The 19,017-nt window shown below is 54.3% G+C and overlaps 2 protein-coding genes across 21 annotated transcripts in view; both read right to left on the reverse strand.

The window, feature by feature from the left end:
- Nucleotides 1–215: 215 nt before the first annotated feature.
- Nucleotides 216–6,540, reverse strand: DDX41 (DEAD-box helicase 41). The gene is made up of 17 exons (XM_003404904.4): nt 6,134–6,540; nt 5,941–6,051; nt 5,487–5,646; nt 5,334–5,408; nt 5,192–5,252; nt 4,934–5,070; nt 3,846–3,918; nt 3,571–3,724; nt 3,356–3,492; nt 2,344–2,506; nt 2,016–2,147; nt 1,665–1,736; nt 1,434–1,530; nt 1,137–1,286; nt 964–1,035; nt 760–870; nt 216–579 (listed from the first exon to the last, which is right to left on the reverse strand). The coding sequence occupies exons 1-17, from the start codon at nt 6,158–6,160 to the stop codon at nt 443–445; spliced, it is 1,869 nt and encodes a 622-aa protein (XP_003404952.2). The 5' UTR covers nt 6,161–6,540; the 3' UTR covers nt 216–442.
- Nucleotides 6,541–9,545: 3,005 nt separating this feature from the next.
- Nucleotides 9,546–19,017, reverse strand: part of FAM193B (family with sequence similarity 193 member B) — a 32,555-nt gene continuing 23,083 nt past the window's right edge. For all 20 annotated transcript variants that reach the window (XM_064279204.1, XM_064279202.1, XM_064279203.1 and 17 more), the window contains 4 exons: nt 12,222–13,218; nt 11,995–12,070; nt 11,023–11,120; nt 9,546–9,700 (listed from right to left, as the gene is read on the reverse strand). In XM_064279204.1, coding sequence (XP_064135274.1) covers nt 11,024–11,120; nt 11,995–12,070; nt 12,222–13,218 — 1,170 coding nt within the window. In that variant the 3' untranslated portion in view covers nt 9,546–9,700; nt 11,023. The remainder of the gene's footprint in view (nt 9,701–11,022; nt 11,121–11,994; nt 12,071–12,221; nt 13,219–19,017) is intronic.

Here is a 19,017-nt window from a genome sequence, read left to right on the forward strand (position 1 = left end):
AATGGGCCCCAGGAGAAGCCCCAGGAAGCTTCACCCAACGGACAGGAAGACGGAGGATGACCTTACCATGCCGGCTCCCTACACATCCAGGTCCCGGCAAGCTGGTGCTAATGGGTGAGGGACATGCTGAGACCTTGCCTTGGAGGGCTCTGAGGTTGGAGGGTAAGGCTTGCCTAGGGACCACGGGGGCAGCCAAGAAAAACGAGAGGCGGGGCTGGGGTGAGACCAGAGAGGCTGTGCTTTAATGGCAGCTGGGGTGAAGGAGGACAAAAATAGTGCTTCTGGGGGCACAGGAAGCAGGCGGTCAGGCCCGGCCTGGCCCAACCCAGGCCAGCTGGGCTGAGGACGCTGGCTTCTTGTCCAGGGCACTGGGGTGTGTATATGCGTAGGGGTGGGTGGAGCCCCAGGGACTGGAGCCTCTTGGTGAGGACAGACAGACGGCTCAGAAATCCATGGAACTGTGGGCCAGGTAGTCCTTGCGGCCGATGTTGCTGACCTGCTTGGTCTGCATAGCCTCCAGCTTGGGGCAATCCGTGATGCGATGGCCCAGACCCCCGCAGAAGGCACAGCCACGCTCTCCTGGGGGTTGGGGTAGGGGATGGGGTCAGCATGGCCATAGGGCCAGACTCCAGGGCCCAGAGCTGGGACTGCCATAAGAACCACCCAGGCCCTGATGTCCAACGTGGACTTGTTTCCACTGTGTTCCTGTCATGCACCTTCCCCACCGACCCTGGGCTTGTGCCCCTACCCCACAGTCACCTCCGATGTCCAGCATGGACTCGTCCCCGCAGTGTAGCACTTGCAGCACAGGGGGCACCTTCTGCTTGGCTTCCAGCAGCAGGGCTTTGAGGTCCATCAGCACAGACTCATCTGCAGGGCAGGCGGAGGTGATATCATCAGACCCAACCCTGGGTCCTGCAGTCAGAACCTGGGGGACAGCCCAGGCTCCAGAGATAGACTCACCGCAGGCCTTGTTGATGAAGGTGGTAGCAATGCCCGTGTTTCCTGAGCGCCCAGTGCGGCCGATACGGTGTACTACAGATGGGAAGCAGAGCTTTGGCCCACTGCCCAGGAGTTGGGGCCTGGCCTGACCTTCCCCTTGACACCCTGTACCCCCGGCCCCTCAAGCTTCCCACCATAGTTCTCAATCTCCTCAGGCATGTCGTAATTGATGACGTGCTGGATGGCAGGGAAGTCCAGGCCCTTGGAGGCTACGTCTGTGGCCACGAGGACATCCTTCTTGCCCTCTCGGAATGCCTCAATTGCCTTGGTCCGTTCCTCCTGGTCTGGGGTGGGGAGTGGGGGTCAGGCAGAAGCTGTTAGAGCTAAAGGAGGAATTTGGGGAGAAACAGCAGGACGGCTGGGCAGGAGAAGGGGTTAGGAGGGAGCTGCTGTGGCAGCAGGGTCTGTGCCAAAGGAGACATCACCCTGACCTTTGCCCCCATGGATGGCCACAGCCTCGACCCCCTTGAGCAGCAGGTACTCATGGATGGCATCCACGTCTGCCTTCTTCTCTGCGAAGATGAGCACCTGTCCAGGGAGGCCAACACCAGTTGAGTGGGTTGACTCAACCTGGGCACACCCCAGCCTCCCTGTGGGAGCTATCCTGACTGCCCCCTCCCTCCTTCCCAGTGATCCGGGCTGGCCTTGCCTGCTGAACTCACTGGTGGGGGTGTCTTCTGCAGGCACTCGAGCAGGTACACCATCTTGGCCTCTTCCTTCACATATTCCACCTCCTGCCACCACAGGGACCAGGTCAGGTGACCCTGAGGTTAGGTTCACCAGCCATGCCCCTGCCACAAAGCCAGATCCCCAGTCCGGGCTGGGAAGTGACCAGAAGTCTGTTGCCACCAAAAGCTGGAAGTTATACCTATGTTTTCTGTTAAGGGGTCTGGGGCCCTGAATGATATCCTCAGAGCCCCCAAGGTGGACACCCTCAACCAGTCAGTTTCAAGGGAGCCCAGTTTCAGCTCTCAGAGGTGACAGTCTGACCATTAGGGGTGCCCCCCCCCCACCTGGATGACGTCCAGACTGGCAGCCCCGGCACGGCCCACGTTGATTGTGACAGGCTTCACCAGGGCGCTCTTGGCAAAATTCTGAATCTTCTTGGGCATGGTAGCACTGAAGAGCAGGGTTTGCCGCTGGCCCTGAGGAAGGGTGGGGGCTGGCACCTTGGGGACATGGGATGCGGAGGCTGGAGCCAAGGGCAGGTTGGGGTTTGGGCACTGAGCAGCTGGGATGTAGCCCTTCTGATGGTGGCGGGGGGGGCAGCAGTGCAGTCAAATATGGTGTGTATGGGGACTCTAGGAGCAGGAGGACATGGAATCAGGCAGGGGCGGGCACCTTGAAGTAGGAGAAGATGGTCCGGATGTCACCCTCAAAGCCCATGTCAATCATGCGGTCAGCCTCGTCCAGGGCCAGGTAGCGACAGATATCTAGACTGACCATCTTCTTCTGTAGCAAATCCATGAGGCGCCCAGGGGTGGCCACCATCATGTGCACCCCACTGGAAATGGAGGAGAGACTCTGAGGTGGGGGCCACCTGCCCACCCCTACCTAGAGACTGGGGCTCTGCCTCTGCTCTGCCCTCTCGCTGCCAGTCTCCCTGTCTCTCCTCACCTGTCCCCTTCTCTTTGCTCCCACCACCCTGCCCTCCATATGGCACACAATTCTCCCCCTGGAAGAGGCTACAGCCTTCTTGACCACTGCTCTGCTCCTGCACCCTCTCCCCCTCCCCCGGACCACTCTTCTCTTGTCCCCAGGGGTCTGTCCTGAATCGCAGGATGGGCTTCAGTCTGCGCTTATGAAGCCCCCTCTGTAGTCCTCGGTGGGGTCCTTCTTCTGTTAGAGAGCTCATCTTTCCTGTAGTGGCATCTTCCCTGACACAGGGAATGCCTTCGAGACAAGGGACAGGGACTGGCCCATCCATGGTCCCAGGAGTGGCTAATGTGGAATAGCATGAGTGCAGCTGGGATCGAGCCCCTGGCCCAGTACCTCAGCCTCTTCATTCTGACCACACCAAATGACCCCAATTTTCCTGCGCACACCGAGCCCCTTGCCTCTCTGCTTCTGTTCTTGCTGTGTCTTCTGCCTGTAATGTCCCTCTTCGAAATTCAAGTGTCCCCTTCCCCGCAGTCTTCCCTGACCACCCTATATTCTAGATCCCCCAGGCAGGGGTGGGCTGCTCCATCTGCTGAGCTTCCGTGCACCTCGCCATATCCCTCTGTCCTACCCCGACGCCTGGAGTTGTGGTTCATCTGTCCACTGCCAGGGGCTGGGAGCTCCCTGAGGGCTGGGCCCACAGGAGGCCTCTCTCTTCTCTTGGGGCTCTGGGGCAGCCTGGGCCAGCACTCACTGTCGGATGGTCTCCATTTGCTCTTTGACAGACATGCCCCCAATGCAGAGTGCGCAGCGCAGCAGGGGCGAGCTGTCTTCCTGCAGCAGGCGGCAGTAGTACTCCAGGATGCCGTGCGTCTGCCGGGCCAGCTCCCGCTGCAGGCACAGGGGCAGAGGCTGGCACCGGAAGGCAGTCCTAGCCTCTGCCCTGCCTGCCAGGCTCCTGTATCTTACCGAAGGGCAGATGATGAGTCCATATGGTCCCTCTCGCTTGGAGAAAGGTAACCTCTTCTCTTGTTCCAGGCAGAACATGATGACGGGCAGCGTGAACACCAGAGTCTTGCCGGAACCGGTGAAGGCGATACCGATCATGTCCCGGCCAGATAGACTGTGGGGAGAGGACAGGCCTGAGGGTCAGGTTCAGCAGAAGACAGGGTCTACTTCTCCAGATGGATGTGCAGCACCTGCTTCTCCCTCACCACCCTTCTCAGGCCCCCACCCACACTCACATGGTGGGGATGCCCTGGATCTGAATGGGCGTCGGGTGGTGGATGCCTTTCTTTTTCAGACCTCTCAGGATAGCTATAGAAGACAACCTCCGCATCATTCCTGTGTCTCACAGGTACTTTCTCAGGCCCCCAAAGCCTATAAGATTGGCACCATCCTCCCAAAGTTACAAACGATAAAACAGAGAGACACAGACACACGCACTCACACACAGGCATTTGCCCAAGGCCCCTGGGCTGGGTAGAGCCAGGAGCCAGGTTGGGCTTCTTACTGCTGGAGGTGCTACTCACTTTCCCAGTGAAGTTCCCCCAACTTGAACAGAGGACAGTGAACTTGAACAGCTAGTGACTGAAAAAGAAGCCTAAAAAATCTCTCCTCAAGTCTTTTCATTTCCACAGGTTACAGCCAACACTGTAGCTGCTGAGCTCAGTGGGGGGAGGGGGGCAAGGGCACAATCTCGTATATATCTGCTTATAAAACTGTCAGGTCCCTCCTAGCTCCCAGGTACTTCACTTGTTTTATCTTTAATAACTACCTATTCTTATAGGTTTTACTACTTGTAAGTCTAATGTAAATAAAGAAACAAAACACCTGGACAAAGTATTTATCCTTTAAAAAGATAAACCTTTGTAAGTCACACGATCTTGCACATGGCACATGGCCCAGGGGTTCCTATGCCCCAACTGTCTGCGAGGTCTGCCAGAACAGACCACTGCACTTTGCTCCCTGGCTCTCCTGCCTCAGGCCAAGTGGGTGCTAGGAAACAACCTCATAATTTTTTTTTAAATTGTGGTAAATATATAGGTACCAAACATTTGGCATTTCAACAACCTTCACAAGAATAGTTCGGTGACATTAAATATGTTCATCGTGTCCAACCATCACCATGAACCATTCCTTAATATTCCCACCACCTTTAACAAAAGCTCAGTGTCCCGTAAGTATTGTGTCTTCTTTTCCCCTTCCCTCCTGCCAGCCCCCGGTAACCACTAATAAACTCTGACCATTTTACACTTGCCTATTCTAGATATTTCATATTGCACAGACTTTTAATTATAAAAATATGGCGTCTCTCTTAGTTCCCAGGTACCTGCAGGGAATTTCATCTCCTTGAAGCTCTTGATGGGTGGTGGGATACCATCTCCCTCCACCAGGATGTGGTACTTTTTTCGCACACGCTCGTGCCGCTCTTCAGACATGCTCAGGACGTAACGGGGGGGCATCCAACTGTGGGTGGGTTGTAGTGGTCAAGAGTGGCCAAGAGCACAGCTGGCCTTAGGGCATACCTGCCATTCTCAGGTATACACCATCCCAAGTAAGGATAACTGCACAGACTAAAAAGACATACCTGGTTTTGATTGGATCATCATACGTGATTCCCTTGGCCATCTCCTTCACTGACATCAAGGCTGAGGACACAGGCAGGGCTCAGGGGTGGCTCCTGCTTCCCAGAAGCCAGGCCCTCCTCACCGCACTAGCTATAACCATACCTCGGCCCTCGGCCACACTCTCCAGAATTTTCTCTTCTTCTTTCAGCTGCTTCTCCTTGGCGGACTCTTTGCGGGCTGAGAGAAGCAGTATTTGTCAAAAAGGCACCAGCACCAGGCTCCGCCTCCCGCCCCCAGGCTTGCTGCTCAGTCCACCTTCAGCCTTCTCTTTTAGGTGCTGATGCTGGTCCAGGAGACTGACGTTGGACTGAGGGCCCAGCGGGATGTCGTCCTCATCTCCCCGGGGCTCACTGCCGCTGTCCTGCTGCTCCTCCTCTGCAGCCCCCTTGCGCCTTCGCTGTAGCAGCTTCTGGAGCTGTGATTCCCCCAGCGCCCCTCAGAGTCACGCCCAAGACAAAGTGGGGGATCGGGTCCAGGGGCCCTGAGTTAGGATCCTGGCTTTTGGGAGAGGATCTCGGGCCCCCTGGCGCAAACCTTCCCCACCACTCAGATCAAGTTGCCAGTCCCTCGTTTGCCTGGGACCACCACTCCCATATACTGACACCGAACTCCTCAGACCGCGACCGCCCCCCACTGCAGACTCCCGGCAGTCCCTCAACAGCGAACCGGTGGTCACTCCTTCATTCCTCCGCCGACCCGGGCTCCTCACCAGCAGTTGCCGGCGCTGCCGCAGCGGCACGTACGGCACGTAGTCCTCATCGTCCTCATCCTCCGCCTCGGAGCGACCTCCTCCGGCAGTCGCCTCGTCGGTGCGAGCCCGCTGAAGAAACACTCGAGTCAGGCCCGTTACCCCTGCCTTCACTCCCGCTCCCCACCCGCGCTGACCACAGCCTCGCTCTCACCTTGCGCTCTGGTTCTGACTCCTCCATCCTTTGCTGCACGCATGCGCACCACGGCAAAACCCCGCCTCACCTTCGACTGAGAACCAATCAGGTGTGAGGAAGCGGACGTCGGTGCCTAGCAACGACCTCTGAGTGCCGGATCGCGCAGAGGGACAAATTTTCTCCTGGGCAGCTCTCGCACGGTGCGGCGTCAACGCCCCTTGTGTGACTTCTGTTGCTATTGCCGGAGTTGAGGGAGAAAGCGTCAGGCAAGGCATTGTAGGCCACTGGGAAATTAGGAGCATGCGCTAAAGGCTCAAACCACCCTGTTTGAAGAGGAGGGATCTGAGCGGAGGCGGCTAATTCCGAACCCAGGGAGGCTGGACACCAGGCCAGGGCATAACATCATCCAGGCACGCCGCGCCGTCTCGTGGCCTGGGAGCCGCGGGGCAGGGCACGCTGGTGTCCCGGCCATGTCGTCATCCCTAGCACAAGGCCGCCGGGGCAGGGTGGAGCTTGTGGAATTAATGACCCAGCCCGCACGGCCTCCCTGACTGCTGTCCTCGTCTGTGTGAGGCAATACCTATGTTCAGAGCCGCGAGGGTTAAATAGAATCCTGATGACAGTGATTTTTAACTGTGAGGCTCAGAACATTTGGAAACGATTATTATTCTGAGGGCTGTAACAGAGCTCAGAGTGACTCACTGCCTGGGAAACCTGAGAAGCTTCGAGAAGGAAAGTGTCCGAACTTGGAGGGAAGTGTAGGAACCTCCGTGCAGGGAGTGGAGGAGAGGAAGAGAGAGGCTTCCAGATAGAAGGTGCAGCAGGAATAGAAGGCTGGCGATGTGCTAGTACAGATTTCTCAGGGAACAAAGAGATCACTGCAGCTGGAGTGAGTGGGAGTAGTCAGACACAAGGCTGGAAAAGTAAATTGGGCCCAGAGCACGAAGGGGCCTTGACTGCCGTATTGAGTAATTTCAACTTCATTGGGAATTTTTTAGAGGAATTTCTTCGCTCATATTTAAGAAGAACCTACTGTGTGCTGGGCACCCTGCACAATGCAGAAGCAGATCAAAGATGAACAAGACACAAACCAATCTTGAGAGTAAGGAGAACCATCAGAGTCATAATTGACTCAACAGCAGTGTTTGGTTTTTGGGTTTATCATAAGACAAAGTATCACTGTAGTTAGTATCACCAAGGCAGGCAAGCCAATTCTCCAGGAATTCGTAGCAAAAGCAGGCCCTTAGCTGGGACCTGCAGGATAGGCAGGGAGTCATGAAGGAAGGGTAATCCGGGAAGCAGGCGCCTGAGGGTGCTGGGCCTAACTGGGAGCTGAGGTTGTCCAGCAGGGGCCAGGCATGAAGGGCCTTGAATGCCACTCACACAGTCTTTCTCTGTAGGTGAAGAGGCTGCCTGATCAGACTTGCAAGTTTAGAATGATGAAGCAGACTTTTAGGTGGCTGTGCCAGTGCAACCTCAGGGTAGGAGACTGGTACAAGAGTTGAAGGGAGAGAGGGCCACAACTAAAACGAGGGAAAGGTTTCACAGGTTAAGTGTCCATGCTTACTTGAGCATTGGGAAAGGCCAGGGACCAGTGATTGTGAGCCTGTGGTTAGTGCTGTTTGTTTCAGGCAGGACTTTGAACCGGTTTGAATCCCTGCTGAGAATCTCCATCATTTTTATTTTAATGTTCTGTTCAACCCAGTATAACCGGTGTCATAATTTAAACATGTAGTCAATATTTTAAGTTAATGTTTTTCTTTTTTTTAAGGATGGTCTAAATCATTGAAATCCATGTGTATTTATACTAACAGCACATCTCACTTTGGACTAACCACACGTCAAGTGCCCAGCGGCCACACGTGGTCAGTGGCTGCCTGACTGGACAGTGCAGAATTAGTAATTTTGCATAATAAAAATAATCATCGTCGTCATTTGCCACTGAGTGGACTCTGACTCATAGTGACCCTATGTGACAGAGTAGAACTGCCCCATAGGGTTTTTTTTGGCTGTAATTTTTAAAAAAAATTTTATTGTTTTAGGTAAAGTTTACGGCACAAATTGGTTTCTCATTCAGAGAATTTGCAATTCTAGCAAGTTCCCAGGCAATGCTAATGCTGCTGGTTAGAGACCAATTCTGAAAACTGCTAGTAGAGCAGTGGGTCTCAAAATTTATCATACATATCATACATAAGAATCACCTGGGGGTTTTGTTCAATTATAGATTCAGATTGAGTATATCCGGGGGATGGAAAGACAACAAATTCTCAGCAGGAGTTCTAACTGGAACGAACCGGTTCAGAGCCCTGGGTCATGCCTTTCAAAGAGGAAGTTAGCACACACTGCCAGCCCCATAGTGCCCCCAGGTGGGGCTCAACTGGGGGTGAATGGGAAGAGGGAGAGGAAGGAAGAAGTGGCTTCTGATCCTGCTCACAACACTCCATAAAGGGCTCTTAGCGACTGTGTGGCCACTGCCCCCATAGGGCACTGCCCACAGGGGCACTCCCTACAGAAGCTCAAGTTAAAGAGTTGGTTTTGGTAAAGAAAACTACACCAGGGACCCATTGTATTAAAAATCTGAATGGACAAACCAGATCAATTTGGGCGGGATGAGGTAGTTTGCTTTACTTTTCTGCAGGGTTCATTATCCTCTCAGCTCAAGCACTTAGGCTCATGTCCCATTTCCATGAGAAAGTCAGATTTGATTTATAAACACTCAATTTATCCCTGACTTTGCTAATTCCATGTGAAGAACCTCAATAGCCCCGGCTGCAGGTACACGGGCTGTAAGCCCTCGCAAAGCCTTTCCCAGGTATCAAGTCCAACCCCTTCAACTCACCATTTTGCAAAGGGGGAAAATGAGGCATAGAGTGGTGAAGGGGCTGCTCCAAGTTTACATACTAGAGTCCTCGCCACAGGAGGAAAAGGCAGAGATGCCAGAGTTATACAGGCCTGCGCCCTAACCCTAGTGGGCCAGACTGAGCTCAACTGAGTCACTTTCCTGTCTTAGCTTTTGTTTCCTCATCTGTAAAATGGGGTAAAACAGTACCACTAGGATTGCTGCAAGGGTTGAGTGGAAATGATGCCTAACTCCAGATGTGTAGGACACGCTCAAAAGGGTTAGTGACCAACAGCTGATCCCATGCTTCTAAATACATCCCCACCACACTCCCCACTCAGACCAGCAAATCACCAAACATACCAACTCTGTGTCCAAATGTTGCTTTATCTTTCAGCATGAAAGATCTTCACAGTATCAAAAGTAATGAATTGAAAAAACAAAAACAAAAAATCAAACACAAAGAGAGCAGTATTGGGCCAGCAGTACCATCAGCCCCCGGCCCACAGGCCAGCCCAGTCCCAGGCTCTGAGTGTGGAGGCTGCGTAGCACCAGGAAGCGGCTCTGTGGAGGTCTAGAAGGACTCCAGCACAGTCCGGCATCCATTCAGCTTTTGGTTGGTCCAAGATGGCAGGGAACAGGGACGTCCTGGGCAGGTGGACAGGGCATGTAGAAGGAGGAACTGTAGACCTTCAGCTGGCAGTCGGAGTCTCAGGATACCCTGAAGGAGCTTGACCTGGCAGGGGCTGAGAAAGAGCAAACGCAAACATTGAACAGACTCCCTGGGTCAGCTCCAGAAGAATATGAGGTTAGACCCTGTCAGAGACCGAGCACCAGTCCTGGGGTTCTGGAATGTGCAGAGCGTTGTCCTAGATCTCAAGGAATGGGGAACAATCCTGGATGAGCCCAGGACCCCCTGCTGCAGGCTATCCTTCCAGGCTGGGGCGATAAGACCCCGGCTTCTGATATTTGTTCTTCTGTCAACAGTCCCAAAGGTTGCCCTGGCCTCATCTTCTCTGGGGCCCCCTGAGAGCTAAGGTCAGCTGTCAAGGGTGGGGGATCCTGATCCCAAGGGGACTCAGCTGCTGTGATGGGGGTCAGATGAGCTCAAAGAGGAGGTGCCTGGGCCTAGAAAGAGGAGGAGGATGGGTGGAGACATCTGGGAGGAATGGGGGTACCCCAGCTTGCCACTGCCTTAAGGGCAGCTGTGTGATTGCCAGCTGGAAAAGGCCTCTCCCCAGGCACATGGCACACAGCACAGGGTTGGGATATGCACAGCCACTTGGCCCCAAGCCCAGCCTGGCACAAGGCCTACTTGCATGCTTCTCTTCTGCACTGGGACTCTCATCCCTTGCTTTCTTTAGTCTTCTGTTCCCATCTAGAACATCATCGGATACTCTGCTATTGCAGACTAAACGACCTGTGCAGGCAGCTGGCAGGGGAAGCTGGAGCCCAGTGAGGGCCAGGTCTCTTCTTCCAGGAGCCAGTTGGACCCTCAATTTCCACATGGAATGGCTGTTTCGAGTGTCCCCTGCACCTCCAGGCCAAAATGACCTCCTAGCTCTCTGCCCTTCTCATTGCTTTCAGGGCTGGCCCCTTTCCTCACAGCTTCAGCTGGGAAGTATCCCAGTTACCTGCAGTGAGAAGCCAGCCCTGGCAAGTGGGATTCAGCCTGAAGGGCAGATTGTGTTGGGGTAGGGGCAGGCCCCATGGCACACACTGGCACTGTGGGAGGCAGCTGGGAAGGGAAGTAGAGCCCTGGCAGGACCTCCCTGACCGAAGGGCCCCTTCAGAAGCACAGGCAGGATTTGCTCACAAGAGGGCCTGGGCCAGGGTGGGGCCATGGGAAAGCACAGGCTGAGGGGTGAGTGGTCACAGGACAACAGATGGGGCCTAGACCTTCAGAGACGATAGTCCACATGCTGTTGCTGTGGAGGCAGAGGGACCAGGGCTGCCAGCCCAAAGTCCAGCTCTCTGCGCCCCAGAGCACGAAATGGTCTGGCAGGAGGCATGGAAGATGGCGGAACATGGGGAGAGAGGGTGGCACGCATACTTGGGGTCTCTTTACCTCACTGAGCTGTGCTGGGAGTGGTTTTCTTGAGGCTGAAGTTGGTCCAGTTCACAGCAACTTTCTGACGTGTTTGTTTTGCAGAATCCAAACAGAACCTGTTGGGTTTGGAGACACAGGAGGAGTGCAATCAGAGGTTCCATCCCCTCCTTGTGGGACCCCTCTGTCCCCTGGTCAATAAGGAAACCAGGTTGGCTCTGCACAACCTCTCTGGCACCCAGGCATTGATGTCTAGCAGGTTTGGAAGTTTTGCTGACTAGGGGGCCTCCTGGACTGGGCCAGGAGCCACTGGAGGAAAGCAGAGGCTGTCTTGGGATATGGGCTCTCTCCTCATCGTCTAGCTATACTGGGTTGCTTCCATCCCCCAAGTACGCCACCTCCCTTCACCCTCCAAGCTTTGTACTTGCTGGCCTCACTGTCACAAAGGCCCTCTCCTGTTTTACCTGGTCACCTCATTCTCCAGTCTCCAGAAAATCCTTTTTTCTGCTTGGTTGTCACCTCCTCTGGAAGAGGTGTCCCTGGCCTGCCCCCACACCCCAGTTTGGTTTGGAGTCCCTCTCCCAGCCCCACGACCTTGGCCCTCCACCACCACCCATCAGGTTTAAGGACCTCTCTCCCCATCCAGACTGTGCTGGATTTACCTGTTCCCAGAGCTCAGCCCACGCCCAGAGCAGAGCGTCAAGTGAACAAAGTGAATAGAGCTAGAAAAAGGCCTTGTTCCTGGGGCCTGACACATGTCCTTCCTCCATTCCCCATTTCTTCCCCAACACCCAGTCCTGCCAAGTGGCTCCCAGAGTTCCAGCAGACAGGTTGGGGGTCAGCCCTGCCCTCTCAACTGAGCTCTAGTAGTTGGCAGACAGAGAAGACTGAGGGAAGACGGCTTTCTGAGTCCTGAAGCACAAACTGGGGCTCAAGTGTAGGCTGGACTTAGAGTCCCAGGTGGGTGGGTGCGCAGCCACCTCCCACACCTACCTCTTGAAGTACTCCACTTCCCGGTCCGTCTCATCCATCTCCACCCCATCCATGTCCTTGGGCAGGAACACATCGTCTAGGAAGACACAGCCAGGAGGGCTCAGTGCCCACAGCCAGGCCTCTGGGGTCATGCTCTTGGAGCAGCGATGCCCACACGTGAGGACTGCCCTCCACCCATGGCTTGGTTGGGATCGGGGGGTCAGCCACTTGGTTCCTGAGGCACTCACCCAAGGAGGAGGCTGACTTCTCCTGCTTGTTGCGACTCCGGCGGCTGCGGCCCTTGCCCTGTGGCAAGCTCTGTGGCCTCGCTGGGCCTGGGGGCTGCACAGACTCCTGCTCTGGGGGCCGAGCCTTGGCCTCGCCAGGCCAGTTTCGCCAGGAGCTGCCCTTCTGCTTCTCAGCTTTGGGGATGCCAGCCCAGCTCCCCTCTCCAGCCTCAACACAGTTACCCAATTTGGGAGGCTCTGGGGCTTTGCCCGGCAGTTTGAAGCGAGGGGTCTGGACCTTGGCACTGGGAGCCTCCAGGTTGGCTGCGGGCTGGAGGCATGGGCTTGCCTCACTCTTCTTGGCCTGATTGCCTTGTCTCTTGCCCTTACGTGGCTTCCCACCTGAGGCCACAGGCTCTGGCAGCTCCTGCTTGCAACTGGGGACCTCCTTTGGGCTTGGGTCCTCAGAGCTGGGGTTGGCTGGCTTGGGTGTCTTGACCCAGATCACCCGGGACAGGTTGGGCACAGTGTTGAGCCTCCTCACTAGACCATTCTCTGGTACGATACCAGGAGGGGGACCCCTCACCTCTGTCCACGGGTGGGGGCCTCTCACTTCTGCCCATGGTGGGGCTGGCTCGCCTGGATCTTGTAACGTGTGGTTACGCGAGGAGCCCAAAGTCAAAGGGGACAGGTCAAGGTTGATGTCAGGCCGTTGCTCTGAGGAGCCATTGAGGTTTGAAGGGGGCTGACTCTGAGGCTCAGGCTCAGCAGCTCCATCCTTTGCGTAGCCGTTGCTGTCCATGCTGAGCTCACACACACTGAAGCTGGCCCGGATGGAGTCCTTTACAGTGTTCTTAATCTCCTGCAGACGGCTGCTTAGGAAGCTATTGACCCGATCCAGCTCCCGGCCAGGCCACTCCAAGAGCCTTTCCCTGGCAGGCCTTGGCTCCTGGCTTCCAGAAACACTGTGATGTGCCTGCTTCACGGCTTCTGCTGCCAACTGGGCCTTCTCCTTCTCCTACCAACACAAGAGGCAGCGTAAGCAGGGGCCCAGCAGTGGCTGGGCACAATGTGACACCTGACACATCAGCCTGGTGCCCTGCTTTGTCACTCACTGGCCGAGGCAGAGCCAGCCACAAGCCCGTTTGCCCACCCTGCAAGAGTGAGGAGGAAGTGCACTTGGACAGCTGCATGTCCTCGGGGTGGAGGTACAGTGACAGGTAGGGTTTCCAGTATGTTTATCCAGGGCCCCAGGCAGTCCTCTGGCCTAAGAAGGTTAAGAGTCAAGGGGATAGGAACTTTGCCAAGTGGATCTCGTCTCCCAGGGCTGAGTGTGTGTGAGCTTTAGCAGCTGACTGACTTGTTGGGTCTCAGTGGACTCATCTATAAAATGGGGACAGTAATTCCAAAGACTAAAGGGGGGTTGCCTGTGACGAAGATGGTTCTACAGAGACGTTCTGTAGGTGGGAGGCGAAAGTCATGATATCATGGGGATTGTGTGAGAAGAAAGATGCAGGGGCAGGAGGTTGTCATGGGAGATGAGTCTGCTCTGGGTAGACGGGAACATGTGTGCCCCTCCTGACACTGTGAGTGGGGGCTGCCAAAGTGAGTGAGGTTCCCATAGAAAGGCCACTCACTGCTCAGCTGGCCCCAAGTCATCAAGGTCACACCTAAAGTGTGCTCCCTGGCATACAATGGGCCCTCACTGCAAGATGTAACAGCAGCCCTTTTGCCCAGGTGATGATGGGAGGCTAAGAGAGTCTAGATACGGCCGTTTAGCTCTGACAGGCCCAGATGTGGAAAGTCAAGATGAAAGTCTGTGGGCCTTGAGTCACACACCCTACCTCCCAACCTCGAGGTGCCAGCAGACCAACCAGGCCTCAGAGGGAGACATGAGACAGATGACAGAGCCTGCGGAAGTGGGTGGCAGAGATACACTGGAAGCTGGACAACTTCCAAATTACACATGTTCCAGTTGATCTGGGAGCGGAGGAGGAAACAGGAAAAGGAAACTGGGAGAGAAAAGAGGGTGTGCTGCCACTTCAGAGTCAACTTCAGCAGGGTGATTCTGTGCTCGGAGGGCACGCACTTAGTCTTTTGTGTTTTTTGACCTCTGGGTTTACAATCGACTAGCAGTGGGACCTTGGACAGATCATTTATTCTCTCTGAACCTTATCTTCCCCATTTGTAAATTAGGGAGAAAGGTACCTGAGCCCGACAGGCTTGCTATGGGCAACCTAAGAGGGCACGCAGAGCCCTCGTCCCTGTGTGCAGAGGCTGCCTCAGCACTGTGATTTGAGGGGAGGAGGACGCACCACCCACAGCCACACTCCCAGTGCTGCCCAGAGCTCCAGAGCCATGGGAATGGACGAGCAACCTGGGCCCTTCATCCCTCTCCTCCCTTTCAGAACAGCTTTGCTTTTGGCACAGACTGAGGGTCCATGTAAGGTTTCATTTGCAGAAAAGAGTTTTGTTGCTAAACCAAAGAGCCTGAGAAAAGGTATAGAGGGAGCAATGTGGTGCCACTCACAATCTGGCAGCAAGAGGAGAAGGCACAGAAAGATTTATTTTCTGCATTTAACCCTCATACAGCCCTTGCTATCTCATTATCCTCAATTCACAGATGAGAACACTCGACTTTTGAAAGACTAAGGAATCAGCCCAAGGTTACACGACTAGTAAGTGGCAGCTTACTACTTTGGTCTTCGGAAGTTCCTACGGTTTTCAATTGTTTGATAATCGTTTGTTGACCACAACTCTGTGAGGCACTGGGCTAGGTTCTGGGAATTCAGCCTTGAGTGAGACACGGTCTCTGCCTGGCTACCTTCATCTGCTGGGGAGACAGACAGCATGCAGACTGTGGAGGGGAGAATGCTGAGCGAACAGGGCTTTCTGAGGCCTGAGGCACAAACTGGGGCTCAAGTGTGGGCCAGACCTGGATTAGAAGTCCCTGCCTAATTCAGAGTGGCAGGGACAGGTGCTATATAACGGAAGAAAGCACAGGGTGCTCTGGGATCCCAATGGAGATGCCCCTGTCCCAGACAGGCCACTAGAGACTGCTTTCCAGAGGAGGCAGCCTCTACACTGTGCTAAAGAGTAAGGGAGTATCCTGGAGAAAGTGAGACCAGCACTTTCTAGACAGAAGGAACAGCAAGTGTAAAGGCCAGGATATGGGAGCACAACACCTCTGAGGGAATGCAAACCGCTCAGGGGTACAGCTAGAGCCCAGATTTACCTCTGTCGGTGGGTGGGCAGGAAAGCCAGAAGGAGAGACTGAGAGAGGAAGCTGGAAAGCTCAGGAGGGGCAGGATCATGAAAAGCCACACGGGCCACCAAGAGTCAGGATTTATGCTGGGCCAATGCTCAGCCACTGAAGGGTGTTAAAAGTAGTGGCAGTAGGGTGGTGACAGGTGGGCTGGTCTGAGCTACTTAGGAGGCAGCATGGACAGGACTTGTGACTGGTGGGGAGAGAGAACAAGAAAACAACACCAACAAGCACAGCTGCTGCTTAAGCAGGCACCGTTTATTAAGTGCTCACCATGTGCTGAACACATGGCCAACCCTTTTCATGCATTACTCCATCTCATCCTCACAACCACCTGAGTTAGCTTCTCCTAGTATTCTCACTTTATGCATGAAGAAACTGAGGCCCGGAGGTGAAGTGATTTGCCCAAGGTCATAGAGCAAGTGTGGCTGAGCCGGGTTTCAAACTGATGTCTAACTCTAAGGCCCGCTGCTCTCATCACCAAAGCACACTCCTCCCCAGGCGGCACCCAGGTTTCTGGTTTGGGCAACTGGGTGGATGGTGGTGCCTTTAACTAGACAGACAATGGAGAAGGGAGAGGGCCTTCTTTGGAGAAAGAGGACAGCTCGGCTTTGAATGTGCTGAGTTTGGGGTTCCCGTGGGCCTCCCGTGAGCAGGTGCCTAGCAGCAGGAAGAGATGTCAATACCAAGTACAGGGAGGAAATGGGGTGGGCACAGCAAATTGGGAGTCAGCACTGTCTGGTGGCTTCTTTTTCTAGGGAGGTGTCCTCAAGAGGAAGGACCAGGTAGAGGAAGAGGAGCTCACAAAGGAGAGAGAGGTCAGAGAGGAAGGCAGAAACTCTTGCAAACATGGTCTTCCCACTGCCCTTTCCCTGCCCCTGCTTGGCTGAAGATGAAGCTGCCAAAGAAAACAATGTTAGAAAAAGAAGAAGGAATACAAAGTGTCAAATGTTGCTCAGTGGACAAATAAGATGGGAACAGGAGAGTACAAAGTGGCTTTGGCAACAAAGGAGCCCTTGGTGACTCTGTGGAGGGGTGTGGCTGGGAATAGTTTGCAGAGTGTTGACAAGAGAAGTGAAGACAGTGAACACAGATAGGATTCTTCAAGAAATTTGCTGTAATGAGAAGGAAGAGGCTATGGGGGTGAAAGAAAGGTTGTAGGCTCAAGGAAGAGCTCGCTCTCAAAAAGAGTACTGAGGTACAATGAAATGTCAGTGGGAAACAGCCTAGAGGAGAGACTTGAGCGCCAGAGAAAGTGGTCCACTGCTGGACTGAGGACTGGAATGGCCTGAGGGGGGAACAGGGACAACTCCTCTACCATGACAAGAAGGAAGAAATTTTTCAGGTGGAGTCGTAAGATGTTGAGAGAATGCCTGTCCAATGGCTTTTTTTTTTTTTGTTCTTGTTGAAGTAGGAAGTGAGGTTATTTGATGAAAAATAAGGTGGGGACAGGGAAGGCCTAGAGGTCTGAGATGGATGGAGATATGACAAAGGGGCTGGAGGGTGGAAGTGATAAGGAGAAAGAGAACTCAGCGAGCAGAAGGCCATGTGGCTGGAGGCTCCAACAGATCTGATGATCTGCCCCCGTCAAGGTGCAGGAGCAGAAAAGGCAGGATGCGGTCTGGCCCAGTGCTGCAGTTTTTCTGAGTGGGTGTAATGGAAGGGCAAAGGAGTAAGGAATTGAGTGTGTTGGCTAGAGAGTGACTGAAGCACTAGTCCAAGGATCTAGATTGGTCTGGGAAGATGAGAAAGAGGCATTGATAGTCTTCCATGAATGAAGAGGAATGGCTGGGAGCCTGGAGGGGACAGAGGCAGGGGTGCAGCTTCAATGGATCAGGATTAGTACGTAAGATGAGAGTCATTTGCAGTGGCATAAGAGAGCAAGAAAGACACTTAACTTTATCCATCCCTTGAGGTGGAAGAGAATGAGCAGCCCCCGCTGGACAGCTGCTGGGGAAAGCTGTGTTTTGGGGACAGCCAGATTTGTTAGTCTGGGAGGTAGAGAGAGTTCAGGGAGGAGACCATGAGTAAACAAACAATGGCCACAGTTGCCGATCATATGATACTGCACCGACGGTTTCTATGTCTGCACACGCCATGACTGTAGGTCCGTTTCGTTCCGGGTCATTTCCCTGACCTTGGGAACTGGGCCTGGCAGACAGGAGCTGTGTAGTGGGTTCCTGAACAAGTGCCCAGAGGGTGATGAGTGGCAGACTGGAGAGATGTGCAAGGTGCAGAGCACTACTGATGAAGTTATCTGAGGAAGTCTGCAAAGTAGGAAACACCTGAACTGAGCGTGGATGGGAAGTTTGTCAGGAAGAAGAGGAGGGAGGAGACAGCATTACTGGGAAAGGGAAAAGGACGTGTGGGACTCCGCTGTAGGGAAAGCTCGCCAGTCCGGAACTGTTGAGTGTGCTCTCTGGGGCCCTAACTGGGCACCACTGCCTTATGAGCTGACCAGTCCAGAGACCACTGAAGCCTGCTGAAACACTTGAGGTGGGCAACGCTGGGTGGGAGAAAGAAAGGGCAGGCGGTTTTCTGCAGGCAGTGGTGAGACTCCTTGGCTCCCTACTTCAGGCTGCAGAAAGGTAGGCCTCTGGGCTGGAGAAAGGTGAAGAATCACTTTTACTTTCCAGAATACCAGGGCTGTTTGACCACCCAGGAATTACAGCCAGCTGGTTGTCAACCCCAAATCTCTTCAGATGCTAGGCTCCTGAGGGTGGCACTGTGCAGACACAGTTGGGGTGTAGTCAAGTAAGAGGTAACAAGGCAGCTGGGAACAAGCCACCAAGCCCTGGGGCTCATCTGGCAGCGGGGCTGCCCGGGAATAGCTAATCAGGTCCTACCTTAGCCCTCTGTGAGGCGAACTCAGCCCTGTGGACTTGCTCGCTCCCATGGCTTCAATTACATCTCTGTGCCAGCAACGCCCAGCCCTGTACCTTCATGGTGTCTCATGGGACCCTCCGAGTCAACAGGCCCCAAAAGAATTCACTGTCTTCTGCAAATCCCATCCTCACTCAGGGAAAGGCACCACCATCTTTCCAGTCACCCAAGCAAACACCTGGAGACACCCCTGACTCCTTCACCTCCCTTTCCTGCAGTTAGATCATTGAGGCCTGTCACTTCCTCTGAAAATCCATCTCTTCAGCTCCCACCCCAGAGCTGGCTTTCATTGAAGGATCATCAATCATCTCTCCCCTGGGCCACCATTTCCTGCCTTGAGTGTCAAACTCAAAATTTTCCTGCCTTGGATATTACCCTCTCTGACCTACCTTCCACATTGCCACACAGTAACCTTAGAGTACAGGTCTGACCAGGTGGATTTCTTGATTAAATCCTGAAGGGGACTTCCTCTCACCTGCAGAATTGAGCCAGAGCTCTCAACAGGGCCTGAGAGGCCCTCCTTCGCCTGTACTATATCGGTCCTGCCTTGCTTTGGTTTTAAGCTCGGGTCAGACCACGCTGCTGTGGAACGTGCTGTGCCTGCTGCCGGAGGCCCCATGGTGAGTCTGTAACACTCCCTGCCACTCAGCTCATGCATGATCCTCTTGG

The sequence above is a fragment of the Loxodonta africana genome, chromosome 2 (genome assembly GCF_030014295.1).
Source record: "Loxodonta africana isolate mLoxAfr1 chromosome 2, mLoxAfr1.hap2, whole genome shotgun sequence".
In the NCBI taxonomy this organism is placed as follows: Eukaryota; Metazoa; Chordata; class Mammalia; order Proboscidea; family Elephantidae; genus Loxodonta; species Loxodonta africana.